Source organism: Boeremia exigua (genome assembly GCF_020726555.1).
Source record: "Boeremia exigua strain MPI-SDFR-AT-0100 chromosome Unknown C7974scaffold_12, whole genome shotgun sequence".
NCBI lineage: Eukaryota > Fungi > Ascomycota > Dothideomycetes > Pleosporales > Didymellaceae > Boeremia > Boeremia exigua.
The window spans coordinates 1,123,230-1,137,708 of record NW_025763529.1 but is presented as its reverse complement, the minus strand read 5'-3'; the positions used below and the strand labels follow the sequence as shown (position 1 = coordinate 1,137,708).

The following is a 14,479-nucleotide window of genomic DNA, read 5'->3' as shown; positions in this document are numbered from 1 at the left end:
TCGGCTCATCAGTAGCTCCCCTAATCACGTTGCGTGTGAGGCAGTGCCCGGCGTCTCGAAGCGGAACGGACCTCAGCTCAACCCTGTCTACACCGCCTCATTGGCCAACGCATCATCAATCCAGGCCAGCATTCTGTCCAACGACAGTCGGCATCAACGACGCTGCCTGTACCTGGCTCTCTTTGGACCCACTGCAGCTCGCCTTGTACTGGCTAGAAGTCTGACTGAGATTTCGTACTGGCAAGTCACGGCGCTCGCGTGCTGAAGGCGAAATTCTGGTACCTGGACCCCTGCGGGCGGAGCGGCTTGTCATCCAGTACCCGTAGCGGAGCGCTCCATGGCTGCCATGCGAGTGATCCAGTCGTACCTCACAGAGCCCCGTCTGCAATGCCCCATAAGCCATGGCAAATACGTAGTGGATCAATCCTCGTACGGCGTAGCTGAATATGGCTTGAGTACAGACTCGCCCTGGACTCGAGCTGGATATATCTGTCCTGCATATCCCGTGCTGCAACATGTGGTGATGCTCCGTTTTCATTCATACCCTGGCCTCGACTGAAGTGCACCACACTCAGTGCTTCAGACCTCCCACCTCTTCGTCGTCATGAGGTCCGCACCACCTGAGGTCATGGCCACATGGCCCAAGCCGAACTACGTCGACCCCGTCACCCGGGGGCCCGCGTTGATGGTCGTCGAACTGACGCTGCTGCCCGTCGCCATGATCATTGTCTTCTTGAGACTGTACGTCCGGATAGGGTGGCTGAAGAAGAGCTGGTGGGACGACTACCTCATGGTCGCTGCTATGGTACGTACCGAGCGTCGGGGCCACCGAGTGGCGATGCCAACGAACAACAGGTCTTTTCCATCGGAACCACAGTGCTGGTGATCATGGCTACACAGATGTACGGCTGGGATAAGCATGTGTGGGACCTGAAGCTCCCTGAACTATCGACTGGAAGAAAGGTACGACTCTGTGCGACGTGTGCAACCGAACTGGTGTTCTAACGGTTTTGCAGGCGTCCATGGCCGGTCAGACCTTGTTTGTCCTTGCTTCAAGCACGGTCAAGATGTCTATCCTCGTTTCGTATTTCCGCATCGCACCAGAGAAGTCGCTCTTCCGTAAGCTCGTGTGGGGTACCTTCGCCCTCGTATTCGCGGCATTTGTTGTCTTCCTCGTGGCACTGTGGGTACAGTGCATGTACGTAGCTCATGTCCCGTCAACGTCGCTCAGGTGCTGACCATTACAGACCAATTTCCAGCTATTGGAAGCTTACTGCCGACCACCGAGACTGTATCCCAGAAGGGCCGCCCTTGATGGTACAGAGCACCCTAAACGTAGTCACTGACTTCATGATCTACACCTTACCAATTCCGACCCTTTTCAGCCTTTCGCTACCCTGGAACCAGCGCATCGGTCTTGTGGTCCTGTTCTCTGTTGGAGGTATCATCGTCGTGGCTGGCAGCTTCCGAGCGTACTGGATCCACTACACACTATTCGAGACATACGATGCCACTTGGGGGGGCTACAACATCTGGATCTGGACTGCCATCGAGACTAACGTCGGCGTCATCTGCGGCTGTATACCTGCTCTCAAGCCACTGCTGTTCCGCACCCGTGCAAAGGCGCAAGCTTCAAAGTACGGCAATGGCTCCGACCACAGCAGAAGAAGGGAGAAGTTCACACCCATCGTGGATCAAGTCGAGATGGACAACCGCAGACCGGCACCCCAACTCGACATCGAATCGCGGCCTGGTACAGCAGTCCCACTGCAGTACAGCAGCCCGTTGTCTGAGCGACCGATGAGTGGCTCAACCGACAAAAGCCGTTTCGATATGGACATTGAACAACAAAAGTCTTACATGTACTGATCGTCAGTACTTCCAATCTTTCTCTCTTTGGAAGGACATTCACGTCCAGTCTTGTAGACAGTAGAGTTTCCTCAATCGCTCCTCTCCTTGACACACCCGCTCTCAACTTCTATTTTTTGTAATGACTCGCATTGGGAATACCACGGCTGGCGGTTGTTTTCTTTCAGCGATTTCCTTTACTTTCAGGCAACAGCGCACGTCGTTGTTTGCCCTCACTACCAGTCAAGGCAGTGGAGTCGATAGCTTCAATGATATATCGCCTCGTCTACAACCTCGATTGCGCCGTATTGTTTGCGTGCAAGGTGCAGGTGAGTTCTTGGGATACAGCGTTATGTGCTCAAGGAGGTAGGCGCGTTTGAGCACACACCCACAACATTGGACCTGACTCAATATTCACGATACTTCGCCATGCGACGTCCTTCGATGACGGTGAAGATCGCCACGGCATTGACAACATCTCCGGCGTTGCCACCTCCTTCAAGGTAGGTCGACGAAGCGGTCTGAGCATGGCAGTGCATCCCTTTATTTTCATTCGGTCTTTCCGGTTTGCTCTTTCGTCCGTGCGCTTCTGATGTCATTTTTTCTTGCGATTCACCAACCTCGTTGTTTCAAACAGCACATCTTGTCGCCGTCGTCGTTTGTCGTCGCAGGGCTTGCCAATTGTGTCGCGTCTTCGCCGAGCCGATGAGTTGTCAGGCTCGCTGGGTGGCCAGCGCAGACTGGCCTTCAGCTCAGCATGACGCCTCGCTTGATTACGGATCCCCGGATCGAAGCGCGTTTGCAAGGCTGCTCCCAGCAAGGCGTGTCGTCAAACGAAATCCAATGCGTCCTGGGACTTGACTTCATTTTTTCCTTGCGATTTTGTAAGGGGCGCGCAACTTTTGAAGAGGCAGGAACCAGCCATTCGGCGTGAGTGTGGAGAGCTCAAACACGACCGTGGCGTGGGGCCTTAAGGCTGTGGCTCGGCACCAATTGACCGGGCGCGCGCTAGCTATGCAATGCAAGCTGCAATGCAAACGCAGCATGACATCTGCAGTCAGGTCCTAACAGTACCGGATCGCGCACTCCATTCGATAGCGTTGTCGATTACAGGGCCATGTATAGATGCCCTTGCCTTAGACGCGTTGCGGGGCTGTTCGATGTGAAGGAATTTGGCCAGTGCTGTTACAACCGTCTCCCAGACTACAGGAGCATTCTAGGGCGAAATTACTCGAGACTTACCAGTGACTTCGTACCTTGTCCTAAACGTCATACTAGACGCACAAAGCTTCGACGCACGACCGTAAGTCGTTCGGCTTAGCCTTTTCGGTCAGGATTCCGCGCTTCCTTTGAGCTTCAAACGATCTGGCGTGTTGAGGCGGCAACCCGACCTTGCTAATCCGAGTAGCTGCCAACGCACCGTGCAGCCGAAGGCCTCACCGTCTAGAGGAAGACTCGTAAGGTTTTCTTACTACTATTATAAGCTGCAGGTACTCTGCCTCTTTCCCTCTGCTCTCAATTGACAACTTACACCATGAAAGGCACAACAACCTGGGCGCTGCTTCTACAACTTCTCTCACTTACAGTTGTGGCTTGGCCCCAACCTCGTCATGAAAAGCCTCCAGTATGCATTATCGGCGCCGGGCCATCAGGCTTAGCTGCAGCGGGTAAGCTGGAAGAGAAAGGCATCAAAGCCATGATATTCGACAAACAAGAAGAAGTTGGCGGTAAATGTCAGGCATGGTATGACGAGCAGTAAGTGTTGCACAGCATTGAAAACGCCCAAACGCGGCTGATCACACCACACAGAGACATCTTCCATCCGCTTGGCGCCGCCTTCTTCTCGAACGCGACCTACACGGAAACCATCAAGATCCTCAACACGACCAATGTTACGTCCGAGTCCTTCGCGCTGGCGGGCGCGCGTGAGATGTTTCGTTACAACTACACAAACGGCGCAATTGAAGCGAATCCGGCGTTGATACCGCAGTTCCTGGCATCACTGTCTGCGGAGATTCCGCGTTACGTGACGTTGTGGAATCAAAGGTTTCGACCATACAGCGTTCCTAATTACAAGGTACGATATGGGCACTGCGCACAGCGTTGTACGATGACACCTAACAAGTTGCAGAACGGCACACCGGACGAGTTCACTGTCTCTGGCTCACAATGGTTTCGACAGAATAATTTCACTGCTCTACCGATCCTGCTTGTAAACCCAGTGGCGCTGTATGGATACGGCGACATCAACATTGTCCCGGCGGTATGTCACAGTCCCTTCTGCATAAAACCTGCAGGGATGATGCATGCATATGCTGACACGTGATACAGCTCTACATCTTGCAATACTTCACTCCGGACATTTTGACCGCGTTCATCGGACTGCACGAGGTGTATTACATGGACTTCCACAAGATGTTTGTGCAGTACTCTGAGTCACAGCTGTGCAACACACCCATCAAGACCTCCGCAGAGGTTCGTTGTATCGATCGTTCCGGAAAGAATCCAGTTATCAAGTACACCGAGCCGTGCGACAACTTTTACAAATGGCGCAAGCAGGAGTGCAGCTCGATCATCTTCGCATTCCCACCAAACATAGAGAACCTCGAAAGGGCCGGGCTGGACATGACGGAAGAGGAGTACGATGTGTTCGCGAACGTTTCGACGATCCAGTATTACTCTTCGGCGGTCGAGATTGGGCTTCCTTTCGGCGTGTCCTACATTGCGAACACCTCGTCACCGGCACGTCCTCCGCCAAACGACGGCGAACCCGTTGCTGTCTTGCGTCTAAACCAACAATCGAATGTTTCCGTGGCCTGGTCTTGGGGCCCATACGAATTCCAGACTGAAGAGGCCGCACGTCGCCTCCTCATCGAGAGCATGTCCGACATTAACAAGGACCCTCGAAATGCCACTGCACTGCCAGAACCTTTCACTGACAGTAACGTGAAGGCATTTCGAAAGTGGGACTACTTCCCTCACTTTGATTCTCAGCCTCTCAGGGACGGCGCGTACGATAAATTAAACCGCCTCCAAGGCCACAAGAAAAGCTACTGGGCGAGCGGGCTCAGTGGTATGGAGATTGTAGAACTGGCCGTTCGCGGCGGCCAGGATGTTGTGGAGTCTTACTTCTAGAGACCTGCGCTATACCGAAGCGGTAGCCTAGTACACATTGTGCACAAGAGGAGGGATCCACACTACAGGAAGTGGACTTGATTTTGCTTTACGATTTTCCTTTCTACACTACAGGCATTACGACTACCTGGACGACTTTATGCCTATTTAGAGATGATACCTTCGCCTTCAATGAGCGTCACGATCACGTCCTTACGATTACGGCTTTTTCACGGCTGCACTGGGAGGACACCTCACGATCTGGACGGACTCGAATTTAATGATAATGCTAGCTGTATATAGCATGGATGGATAGATACGATATTTATGTAGATACACAAAGAAGCTCATATCGAGACAGAACAACTGCAACATCTTGTTTACATTGTGCCAGAGTTTTCCTCGGTCCGTGACGGCTATGACGGCGGATTCAACTTCCATCGAGTGATAGGATCGCTGGGCGTCTTAAGGCCAAGCGCAAAGACTTCACGATGCATGTGCCGGAACTGGAGAAATGAAGTCACGGACTCAACTTCGGCTGACAGTTACCCGCAATCAAATTGCGATAAGCGCTGTCACTTGTCAATTCAATCCTACGGAGTATTGAATGACACCTTGGGTAGACCCTTAAAATGGTTCGGTATACCTTAGCTTCCTGAGGACTTTCTCCTTTCCTAGCAACAGCCAGCGGCAATCACAACCACTCACGGCACGGGGCTCACTCCTCACGGCGAGGCTGCGGATCATGCACCTGACCTGGCCTTGCAGCGAGTTTGCCCTGGAAACCGACCTCCCGGACCGTGTGAGCTTAAAAAGTGGAAATGACAGACCGTCACTAAAGGCCTTGTGAGCATCGCTGATTGGTGCACTAGTCGGGCACCTCCGCGCTTGCTGTTTAATGAGCATGACTCGAGCTCGATGGCAGCAGCCGGAGGATTCAAGAAGCGGGATGAGCTGTAACGCTGCACGATGAAGCAGTTGAAGATTCTGAAGACGCTGCGGAGCTGGCGCAGAGCTGTGTTGCACTGCGTCGAGGGTTCCACAGCCCCTGAGTACAGTAGCTCCACGAAAACACACGGCAGAAGCGTGGCGAACCAGCGATTCGGCATTTCGCTTGCGCGGGATTCATTTCTGACCCAACGTTGTCATTTGAGCGTCTTCTCGCCGCAATCTTAAATCAAAGCGAGGAGTCGCTCTTGGGCCCTTGGTGGTTAGCCTACAGTGATTCGTTAGCCGCCCCGGCATGGCATCGTGAGTATGTCGTGCCGCGAGCCAGTTTCATATACAGCCTTGAGGATCCCCAGAGTGTCTCCCTTTTCATCTCAATCCTGTCGCTCGTTGTTTGCTGCTCTGTTATCGCTCGCTGCGCAAGAACTGCCCGTCTCCCCGAACGCGTGGGAGTTTGAGACGTTCTCCACATTCATTTAAATCTCTACACAACCTGAAGATCGTCATACGAGATGCAGCTCACGTTCCTAGCTGGGTTGGCTGCGGTGGCTGTGGGTGTGGGCGCTCAGACTTCAATCAGGTACGACTTCTCCACCACAGCGCAAAGCAAACATGCAACTAACATGTCTGATATAGTCCTGAGCAGGCGTCATCGGTGCTGATGGTCCTCGCGACTGCACTGCCGGCCGATGTGCGCAGCTACGCCATCGCGTCGCAGTCGGCCTTTGCGGCCGAAATGAGCTCTTCGCTCGCCGCTGGCAACCTTCCAGGGTGGTATCAATCCATGCCTGCCGACGTCAAGAGCATCTTGCCTCTGCTGTACCCTGCTGCTGCCGAAGCTACGACCACGCCTGTCGTCACTTCGACCACTGTCTCGAGCGCTGTCGCATCCGCCAGCGCTGCGCCCACCGGCTCCAACAGCACCTCTATTTCTGCGGTCCACTCCGCTACCCTGTCCGGCACCCAGACGACCCCTACTGGCGTTACCCCTCCCGAGTCCACTGGCGCCGCGTCGCACGCAAAGGCTGCCGTCGGCGCCGGCCTTGCTGGTGTCGCTGGGTTCCTCGCGCTGCTGGCCTTGTAATCGCGTCGCGCCATGCGACAGCCAACCTCCCAGTATATGGCCATGATACGAATCAGACGGCTCAGCTTCGGCGTCTTTAGCGGGCGGCGCTCCGGATTCGAATGTTCTTCACGACGCAATGTTGTTATTCTTTTGGGGGCTCATGGGAGCATTTGCATTATACCTGTTTGACTTTGACGGAGGATTGGGGATATTGATGGCTCTGGCTGTAATGTTTAGCATGTGTGACGCATAGCGGATTTGATGGATGTTTGCTGATGGCGATGATCGTAGCATATCAATAATCTATAATCAGTTGGTACGCGAAATGGTATTGTAGCGACATGTTGATGCGAGTAGATGCTCAGAGGGATGTGCGTCGGCATGATGCAAGGGTGTAATGTCAAGATATTCTTGCTACCTACTTGCTCCCCTCCTAACACCACCCACATAAACTTGGTGATCCTTCTCACCAATTTTGACTGAGAAAGGTTGTTCACACATATTAGTCTTCCTCGACCAATACTTATAGTCTTTCTCTGTAACGTCCTTACACTCACCCAATTCCTCACTGCTTAGGTTGTCGAGTAGTCAAGCGAGCAAGACGCTGCAGTAAACCCCACCACCACTGGCTTTGCTGTCCATGGGAAAATCCGTGGTAATAACAACGCCGTTGTATTGGTCGGCGTGTAAAAATGCAGCAAGAGACCAAGGCAATTATTGCTTACTGAGATGTATGGAGGTAGGAGGTGTGCTATAGAAAGATTGCATAGATCTATTGGGTATCGTAGGGGCGATCAATGCCGCTCTCATGCATAGAAGGTAAAGTACAAGTCCACATAGTTGACTTTCCCAGCCCTTTTACTGTTCTCTTCTCAGAGGTTCAATCACTGGCCCAGGTCTCCCAGGTACTTCTCAACTTCGTCGTTCCCGTAGAACATCCTCTGCAACTTATCATGCTTCCTCTTTTCCACCTTTGCCAGCTTCTGTATCTTGCCAGCGTCTAACCTGATCTCTCCAGGCTTTGCGATTCCTCTTCCATTCATAAGCCCTTTCCTCCTCTCCTCGGTCTTTTGATCAATGCCTAGCCCCAGTTTGTCTCTCTTCTCCTTCGGAACGATTGGAAACAACATGCCGTCGCCTCGCGCGCCCAGCCCCATCCTAGCGTCCACGTCCCAGCCATAGTTCTGCATGTATTTCAGCCCCATCCGAGTGCGATCGATTGCTGAGGGTGTTGGCGTTCGTGGTAGAGCGGCTTGGTGCGCAGCACTCAGGAAGTGGATGCGGTGGTCTACTTCTTTGACAGGCTCGCCGCAGATGCCGCAGAGAGGGTATGTGTCCACGTTTGGCGTCGGTTGACCGTTGGGAAACACAATGGCGAGGTACTTTTGCGCCATCGACTGCCCATCTACCGCATTCGAGGCTGCAGGCTTGACATTAGGCGCGGCGGGAACGAAGGCGATAGGGTTCTTCCACAGGCCGCGGCCATAGGCGGTGTGCGAGGCGAAGGGCGCTGTAGAGATATCGGCATCGTCGTAGCGAGGGTCGTCGTCGTCATGCTTTTCTTCCTGCTCTGGTCCTATTGTCGGTTGCATGGTGTTGGCTCTTCTTCGAACGATTTTCTTTTCTTCAAGTGATAGCTAATAACACCTTTGCTGCAGACGACCCTGGCGACAAACCTAAAGCCATATCTCTACAAGCGCAGATGTGGGGACTCAATAACGAGTAGAGCAAAGTTTCGTGGTATTGTGAAGTTTAGGCGTCGATGCGCGTGATCACATGCTATGACGCTACGCGGTTGCTTAGCGATGTGGCCCTTGGTTCCGAACATTGAACCCCTTCCGAAGCTAACCAGCTCCCATCATGCCTATTGGAATCCTCCACCAAGGCTTCACCGAGGGCTTGGACTCGATACCCTATGGCCAGCCCATACTGAAGATCGTCTCCGTCATTGCAGTGCTCTACTTGTTCAAATGGTACTTCAATGGCGCAGTCAACACCTCAGAGCGCAATATGCACTCCAAGGTGGTCATGGTTACTGTAGGCTTATCCACGCTGCTCTTACACACCGACTAACACTTCTCAGGGAGGTACAGCCGGTATAGGCGCTGAGGTAGTCAGAGGCCTTGCATCGCGTGGCGCCCAAATCGTCCTCCTGGTCCAACAACCCCTCTCTGACCCCTTTCTCGTCGACTACATCGAAGACCTGCGAGAACAGACAGGCAACGAGCTCATCACTGCCGAACATGTCGACCTCACATCCCTGCACAGCATACGAGTCTTTGCAACGAAATGGGTTGACAATGCCCCTCCACGCCGTCTTGACACGATCGTCCTCTGCGCAAATACAATGACACCTATGGGCGGCAAAGCAGCTATAACTGAGGATGGTCTGGAATCTACATGGGGACTGAACTACGTGGCAAACTTCCACCTTCTCAGTATCCTCAGTCCCGCACTCCGCGCCCAGCCGGCCGACCGGGACGTTCGCATCGTCTTCGCTACATGTGGCGCATATGTCGCAGGCAAGATGCCAGACTTCAGTGCAAAGCCAAATCCAAAGAAGGCAAAGGGCGAGACTGTGCCAACTGAATTTGAGGCTGGTAGCGTCTATGCCACATCGAAGCTGGCACTTATGACCTTCGCCGTCGCTTTCCAGAAGCACCTGAACGCTTATGTCCGCCCTGATAAGAAGCCCAATAACGCTCGCGTCATCATGGTCGATCCCGGCTGGACCCGTACACCCGGCATGCGGCGCCACCTCTCCTTGGGCACACTATGGGGTCTTGCGCTCTACCTCATCATGTGGCCCGTGTGGTGGCTCGTCTTGAAGAGCGCCGAACAGGGCGCACAGACCTTCCTCCATGCCGTAATGGAAGCAGAGTGGGGTCGAGGCGAGGGAGGATATTTCTTGAAAGAGTGCAGGAAGGTGGGCTGGTCGCGACACGAGATCAGCGACGAAGATCTCCAGAAGAAGCTCTGGACGAGCAGTGAGCAGACAATTGAGGTGCTGGAGAAGGAGGGTGCGAAGCGAAGGGCAGCCGAGAAGAAGGAGAGCGAAAAAGCGGAGAAGAAGGAGGCCAAGAGTACAGCGAAGGAGGCGAACAGCGAGGCGAAACAGAGGAAGGGCAAATGAGAGGGCTCGTGGGCCTGCAACAAAAGCAACCTTGCAGACAACACATTTCAGTACACGACCGTCAGATCTCTCGACTCTCGTTGTGGCTCGTGCTGTCATCTCGGATTGGGTCCGGTCGATGTGATCACCTCAGCCGGGTGACAGTGGACGGACACTAAGCTTGCGTAAAGCAATCTTGTTGATAACAATTGGAGGCTACAGTCCTCCAGCAACAAAAGATACAACAGCTTTCAACGTGCAGTCGGCGATCACCGAGATATAAGAGCGTGGCAACGAGGGGTCCGCCTGACTCGACATCAGATCTTTGCAGATGACATGATTTTGGTGGAAGTAAAATCTCTCAGTGGCTCAAGATGTGGCATTATAGACTTTACTGTTGTGATTCTCTTCATCGAAACAACCAAATGGTCGCTTAGCTCAGTTGGTTAGAGCGTGGTGCTAATAGATTATACCTTGATACGCCAAGGTCGCGAGTTCGACCCTCGTAGTGACCATCTTTTTGCTCCTTCTCCACACTTCTCTCGCATCCTTATTTGATAGAATGCAGCATGAGAGGTTGGAGAGAATGTTTTTGAGAGCGCGGTGGGGGATGTCAGGGGCTGGTTTTTGGGTCGTGCGACTACTGTGCGGCGACCTGAACATCAGCGCAGGCTTTGCGTGTACGCTTCTCGAAACATGACATTTCTTGGGCAATGATGCAGTGCTCATAGAAACGAGGAAAGACGTGGCTTATGGTTGAGTCTCTTGATACGGTTGATATCAATATCGTACATTGCTGTGGTAGATGTTTATATGCACGGTATCTGCCTCGGACACATTCGCATCCGCAGCATCGACCTACACCCATCATCACTGCTCCTGATTCCACTGCACTTTCGCCCGTCGAGACTTCGCCACATCTCTCCTCTGCCAGAATCGCGTGAACGCACGCCAGACACGCTTGCGCCTGCAAATCGTTAGCACACGCACCCTCACCCATCACCGACTTGGACTTACATCAACACCAACACCATGGTCCCTGTCACCGGCACACACAACCACCAGAAATACATATCGCTGTTCTCCAACACCGGCATGTCTTCAAAATTCATCCCAAAGTACCCGACTAAGAACGTCATGGGCAAGAACAGAATCGTGACAAACGTTAGTTGCTTCATGCTCTCGTTCTGATACGCGCCCATCGTGTTGAAGATCAAGTTGATCATGCGGTCCGCGCTACGCCGCATGCGCTCCAGCGACTCGGTGACGGTGATGCAGTGGTCCTCGACGTCGCTGAAGTAGGTGTGGGATAGCGCGGTGATGGTGATGGATGCCGTGGCGGGGTCTTTGGGGGCGAATGGGGGTGGGGAGTCCGCGATGGGAGATGAGGATGTGTTGTGCGAGGAGTTGCTGCTTTGCATCAGGGCGTTTGCGTTGTGTTGACGCAGCGCGTTGACAAGGCTGGTGATGGGGGCGATTTGGGAGCGCAGAAGGGAGAGCTCGGAGGTGAGGATGTAGCTAGGGGTGTTAGCAAGAGGGAGTGGAGGGGAGAGGGTAACGCACAGGGCTTTTGAGTGCGCGATGGTGGGGCCGGTGAGCACGTCGAGTTCGAGCTCGGCGATACTGTCTTCGTAGGCGGTGGTGATGGGGATCGCGAGGTCGACGATGCCGTCGATGATGGCGTGCATGACCATGCTGGCGTCGCCGCTTTGGCGGAGGACGGTTTCTGATGACTGGAGGCGCTTAAGGATCGGCTCTTCGATTACGTCGGCGGAGTGTTCAAAGAACGAGACTATGGTGTTGTCGCTTTGTAGGAAGATGGATACTTGCTCCACAGATACCATGAGGCCCTTGGAGTTGAGTGTGGAGTGCTCTTCCATGTAGCGTGTTCGTTCTGGGTCTGCGTCAATCCGATATGCTTGCAGCGTCTTGACAGCCTGTCGGTATTCGGCGGGTACATGCTTCTCCCGATATGCCGGGCTATTGGTGCTAACATGCCTCGGACGAAGGGGTTTGGGTGTTCCTCCATCTGTTGGGTTTGTCGCCTTGCGAACGAGCCGCTGCAAAGTCAGAAGAACTAGCTATCGATCAGCATTGCAGCCGCAAGTCACCATGAGGACTTACCGAAGATATGCTCCGGATACCAGTCCGCCTTGGTGCGATTTCTTGTATGCAGGAGGTCTTCGATGGCCAGAGTGTGCAATTTCTGCTTCTCACCCAACAACCGGACCACATCCCAACTGAGTCCATTGACTGTAGCAATATCAGCGATCATTCTAGACACCGTTCCACAGGCAGTCACTCACCATTTATCCATCGACAAGTGACCCAGTCCTCGCGTGGTTTCGCAAGGAACTCCCGAAGTGTCGTGTTGTCCAGCTCATACTTCTCGATTCTGTCCTTAGAAAAGTCCACGGCGGTAATCTGGGATTGCACCTTCTGGCGCCACTGGGGCCATGCATCATCGTTTGTGATGTCGATGCCAGGCTCGCTTCCTGCAGTCGGCTCACGCGGGGCCTCAATGCTCACATGCCTTGCGCCGATTGTTCTGCGACCATTACGCAGACACAACGTTCGTGACGGGGCACATAACGTCAAGGCCGAAGGCCGCAGCACTGACACTGGACATTGCGTTGCAAGACAGGATGTTGTTAGTGCCCTTGCGATGCCGACAGGGCATCTAGAGAGACGCGTCGCAGTCGACTCCGCAACATGACGTAGACGCGGCACAGAAAACATCTCAAGCTGCTACCTATGCATCACTACACCGATAGAGAGATGGAATGCCACGAATCGATTCGGTGCTTCCGTTGATGGAAGCTCGGGAAGCCGAACGATGGTGCTGCGGTCGTAAACAAGGCAGGTGCACACGATGACGATTCATCTACGCGAGCACGCGTGTGGGGCCAGGACCCGAGATAGTTGCACCCAGCTTGCTGTGAACATCGACGTTGTCTCTTTTGTTAAGGCGCGTAATAATACATCGTACTTTTCAAGGCTCTATGTAAAGATTTCGTTAATGACTCTGTCGTTTGCCCCTGTTGTACCACTGTAGCTGTATGATTTACTTTGCGGCAAGTGAATGCCCTGAAGCTCACCAACGGCATATCGAATAATGGCATAAATCACGTTGTTTGCCGACAGCAATGCTGACCGAGCCGAGATATCCGCTCCATTGTAGGGTGACAAGACATGTCTCATAGTTGTTGGGCTAGGTAGACCGGCAATGGTATCCAGAAGTATGGTGCTTGATTTTTAGACAAATGTCTAGAACAAATATAGTGATCTACGCCAAATATGCAGTTATGTACCAAACCCTCAAATGCCTCAAATCTACAACTCGCAACTATGCAACAATGATCTAGCACCTGAGCGAGAACTTGGTCTTCCTGTCCGCGGTCATAGCACCCCACGCAGTCTCGTCAGCAGCCTTGCCGTTGTCACCAATGGAGGCAGGCTTCCAGGGCTCGTCGAAAGCCTCGAAGTAGAAAGCGTTGAAGCCCCAGTCGAGAAGGGCGCAGAATCCGTGCTGGTAGAAGTGCTCGGCGTTGCTCAGTCCACCCTTGGCCTCGTCGTAGTCGGTGCCCTCGGCGGTGGGCCATCCGGTCTCGCCGGTCCAGACCTCAGGTGCCTTGTCTACGCCGCCAGCGATCTTCTCGATGTGGGTGATGGCCTGGTACATATCGTCCATTACAACGTGAGTCGCCTGTACTTTGTCAGAATGTTTCTATTACGTCATAGGAGAAGGTTTCACGTACGTTGTCGCGGCTGGCACCCTGCCAGAAAGCAAAGGCGTTGACCATGATGATGTCGGCGGTACCAATGATAGCATCACCGGTGCCATCGGCAAACTTGTTCCAGGAGTCGGCAGTTCCGACCTTGATGCCCTTTGGCAGCTTGCTCTTGACGGTGCTAATCTTGTCGGCCAGCTCGGAGCCGGTGAAGTTGCCGCGGTAGAGGGTCTCGGAGCCGACGGTGACGGCGTAGATGGAGTCGGCGTAGGTGCTGGCGACGTCGGTGATGGCCTTGAGGTCCTTCTGGAAAGAGTCCTCGACATCGGGCCTGGATGGAGATTAGTCCCAAGACTCTCATACTTAATATGAGTACATACCAGATACCAAGCACAACCTTGAAGCCCTTGCTCTTCGCAGCGGGCAGGATGTTTTTGGCAGAGTTGCAGTCCGAAGCAGAGTATCCTCGAACGATAGTAGCACCAGAGTTGCTCTTGATGGCGTCGAAGTCGGCCTCATAATCGGCCACGGTCTTGCATTCTCCGGAAGGCTCCTTGGTACCGAGCGCGAAACCAGCAGTGCCCTTGGCGGCAGCGACAATGGCAGGGCTGGCCGCGAGAGCGGTAGCAGCAACGGCGGAGAAACGCATGGTGGTGTGAG

At 53.6% G+C, this 14,479-nt stretch overlaps 7 protein-coding genes and 1 non-coding gene across 8 annotated transcripts; 5 read left to right on the top strand and 3 right to left on the bottom strand.

Moving 5' to 3' along the window:
• Nucleotides 1–163: 163 nt before the first annotated feature.
• C7974DRAFT_61260 (uncharacterized protein) lies at nt 164–2,038 on the top strand. Its single transcript, XM_046146960.1, has 4 exons — nt 164–805; nt 856–963; nt 1,017–1,198; nt 1,248–2,038. The coding sequence occupies exons 1-4, from the start codon at nt 605–607 to the stop codon at nt 1,867–1,869; spliced, it is 1,113 nt and encodes a 370-aa protein (XP_045992858.1). The 5' UTR covers nt 164–604; the 3' UTR covers nt 1,870–2,038.
• A 1,310-nt stretch (nt 2,039–3,348) lies between these two features.
• On the top strand, nt 3,349–5,082 carry C7974DRAFT_61288 (uncharacterized protein). The gene is made up of 4 exons (XM_046146961.1): nt 3,349–3,603; nt 3,658–3,925; nt 3,980–4,111; nt 4,180–5,082. The coding sequence occupies exons 1-4, from the start codon at nt 3,383–3,385 to the stop codon at nt 4,981–4,983; spliced, it is 1,425 nt and encodes a 474-aa protein (XP_045992857.1). The 5' UTR covers nt 3,349–3,382; the 3' UTR covers nt 4,984–5,082.
• A 1,198-nt stretch (nt 5,083–6,280) lies between these two features.
• Nucleotides 6,281–7,048, top strand: C7974DRAFT_61253 (uncharacterized protein). Its single transcript, XM_046146959.1, has 2 exons — nt 6,281–6,490; nt 6,547–7,048. The coding sequence occupies exons 1-2, from the start codon at nt 6,423–6,425 to the stop codon at nt 6,992–6,994; spliced, it is 516 nt and encodes a 171-aa protein (XP_045992856.1). The 5' UTR covers nt 6,281–6,422; the 3' UTR covers nt 6,995–7,048.
• Nucleotides 7,049–7,614: 566 nt separating this feature from the next.
• On the bottom strand, nt 7,615–8,714 carry C7974DRAFT_403515 (uncharacterized protein). Its single transcript, XM_046142847.1, has one exon. The coding sequence runs from the start codon at nt 8,566–8,568 to the stop codon at nt 7,861–7,863; it is 708 nt and encodes a 235-aa protein (XP_045992855.1). The 5' UTR covers nt 8,569–8,714; the 3' UTR covers nt 7,615–7,860.
• A 42-nt stretch (nt 8,715–8,756) lies between these two features.
• C7974DRAFT_403514 (uncharacterized protein) lies at nt 8,757–10,581 on the top strand. The gene is made up of 2 exons (XM_046142846.1): nt 8,757–9,013; nt 9,060–10,581. The coding sequence occupies exons 1-2, from the start codon at nt 8,837–8,839 to the stop codon at nt 10,107–10,109; spliced, it is 1,227 nt and encodes a 408-aa protein (XP_045992854.1). The 5' UTR covers nt 8,757–8,836; the 3' UTR covers nt 10,110–10,581.
• On the top strand, nt 10,516–10,603 carry C7974DRAFT_t109. The gene has a single exon. It is a non-coding gene; the product is annotated as a tRNA-Ile (tRNA).
• On the bottom strand, nt 10,539–12,945 carry C7974DRAFT_403513 (putative cora family metal ion transporter). The gene is made up of 5 exons (XM_046142845.1): nt 12,395–12,945; nt 12,213–12,341; nt 11,652–12,165; nt 11,106–11,606; nt 10,539–11,055 (listed from the first exon to the last, which is right to left on the bottom strand). The coding sequence occupies exons 1-5, from the start codon at nt 12,825–12,827 to the stop codon at nt 10,959–10,961; spliced, it is 1,674 nt and encodes a 557-aa protein (XP_045992853.1). The 5' UTR covers nt 12,828–12,945; the 3' UTR covers nt 10,539–10,958.
• A 504-nt stretch (nt 12,946–13,449) lies between these two features.
• C7974DRAFT_320478 (glucan 1,3-beta-glucosidase precursor) lies at nt 13,450–14,468 on the bottom strand (the record flags this gene model as incomplete). Its single annotated transcript, XM_046138754.1, has 3 exons — nt 13,450–13,799; nt 13,843–14,150; nt 14,200–14,468. The coding sequence occupies 3 exons, from the start codon at nt 14,466–14,468 to the stop codon at nt 13,450–13,452; spliced, it is 927 nt and encodes a 308-aa protein (XP_045992852.1).
• Nucleotides 14,469–14,479: the final 11 nt, after the last annotated feature.

Coding starts and splice junctions, on each gene's coding strand:
- C7974DRAFT_403513 (XM_046142845.1), bottom strand. CDS start 12,827: ATGTTTTCTGTGCCGCGTCTACGTCATGTTGCGGAGTCGACTGCGACG. Junction 12,342..12,394: donor CACTTGTCGATGGATAAATG/GTGAGTGACTGC, acceptor ATATTGCTACAG/TCAATGGACTCAGTTGGGAT. Junction 11,056..11,105: donor ACCATGGTGTTGGTGTTGAT/GTAAGTCCAAGT, acceptor AACGATTTGCAG/GCGCAAGCGTGTCTGGCGTG.
- C7974DRAFT_61253 (XM_046146959.1), top strand. CDS start 6,423: ATGCAGCTCACGTTCCTAGCTGGGTTGGCTGCGGTGGCTGTGGGTGTG. Junction 6,491..6,546: donor GGCGCTCAGACTTCAATCAG/GTACGACTTCTC, acceptor TGTCTGATATAG/TCCTGAGCAGGCGTCATCGG.
- C7974DRAFT_403514 (XM_046142846.1), top strand. CDS start 8,837: ATGCCTATTGGAATCCTCCACCAAGGCTTCACCGAGGGCTTGGACTCG. Junction 9,014..9,059: donor CCAAGGTGGTCATGGTTACT/GTAGGCTTATCC, acceptor AACACTTCTCAG/GGAGGTACAGCCGGTATAGG.
- C7974DRAFT_61288 (XM_046146961.1), top strand. CDS start 3,383: ATGAAAGGCACAACAACCTGGGCGCTGCTTCTACAACTTCTCTCACTT. Junction 3,604..3,657: donor CAGGCATGGTATGACGAGCA/GTAAGTGTTGCA, acceptor CACACCACACAG/AGACATCTTCCATCCGCTTG. Junction 3,926..3,979: donor ACAGCGTTCCTAATTACAAG/GTACGATATGGG, acceptor AACAAGTTGCAG/AACGGCACACCGGACGAGTT.
- C7974DRAFT_403515 (XM_046142847.1), bottom strand. CDS start 8,568: ATGCAACCGACAATAGGACCAGAGCAGGAAGAAAAGCATGACGACGAC.
- C7974DRAFT_61260 (XM_046146960.1), top strand. CDS start 605: ATGAGGTCCGCACCACCTGAGGTCATGGCCACATGGCCCAAGCCGAAC. Junction 964..1,016: donor AACTATCGACTGGAAGAAAG/GTACGACTCTGT, acceptor ACGGTTTTGCAG/GCGTCCATGGCCGGTCAGAC. Junction 1,199..1,247: donor GCACTGTGGGTACAGTGCAT/GTACGTAGCTCA, acceptor TGACCATTACAG/ACCAATTTCCAGCTATTGGA.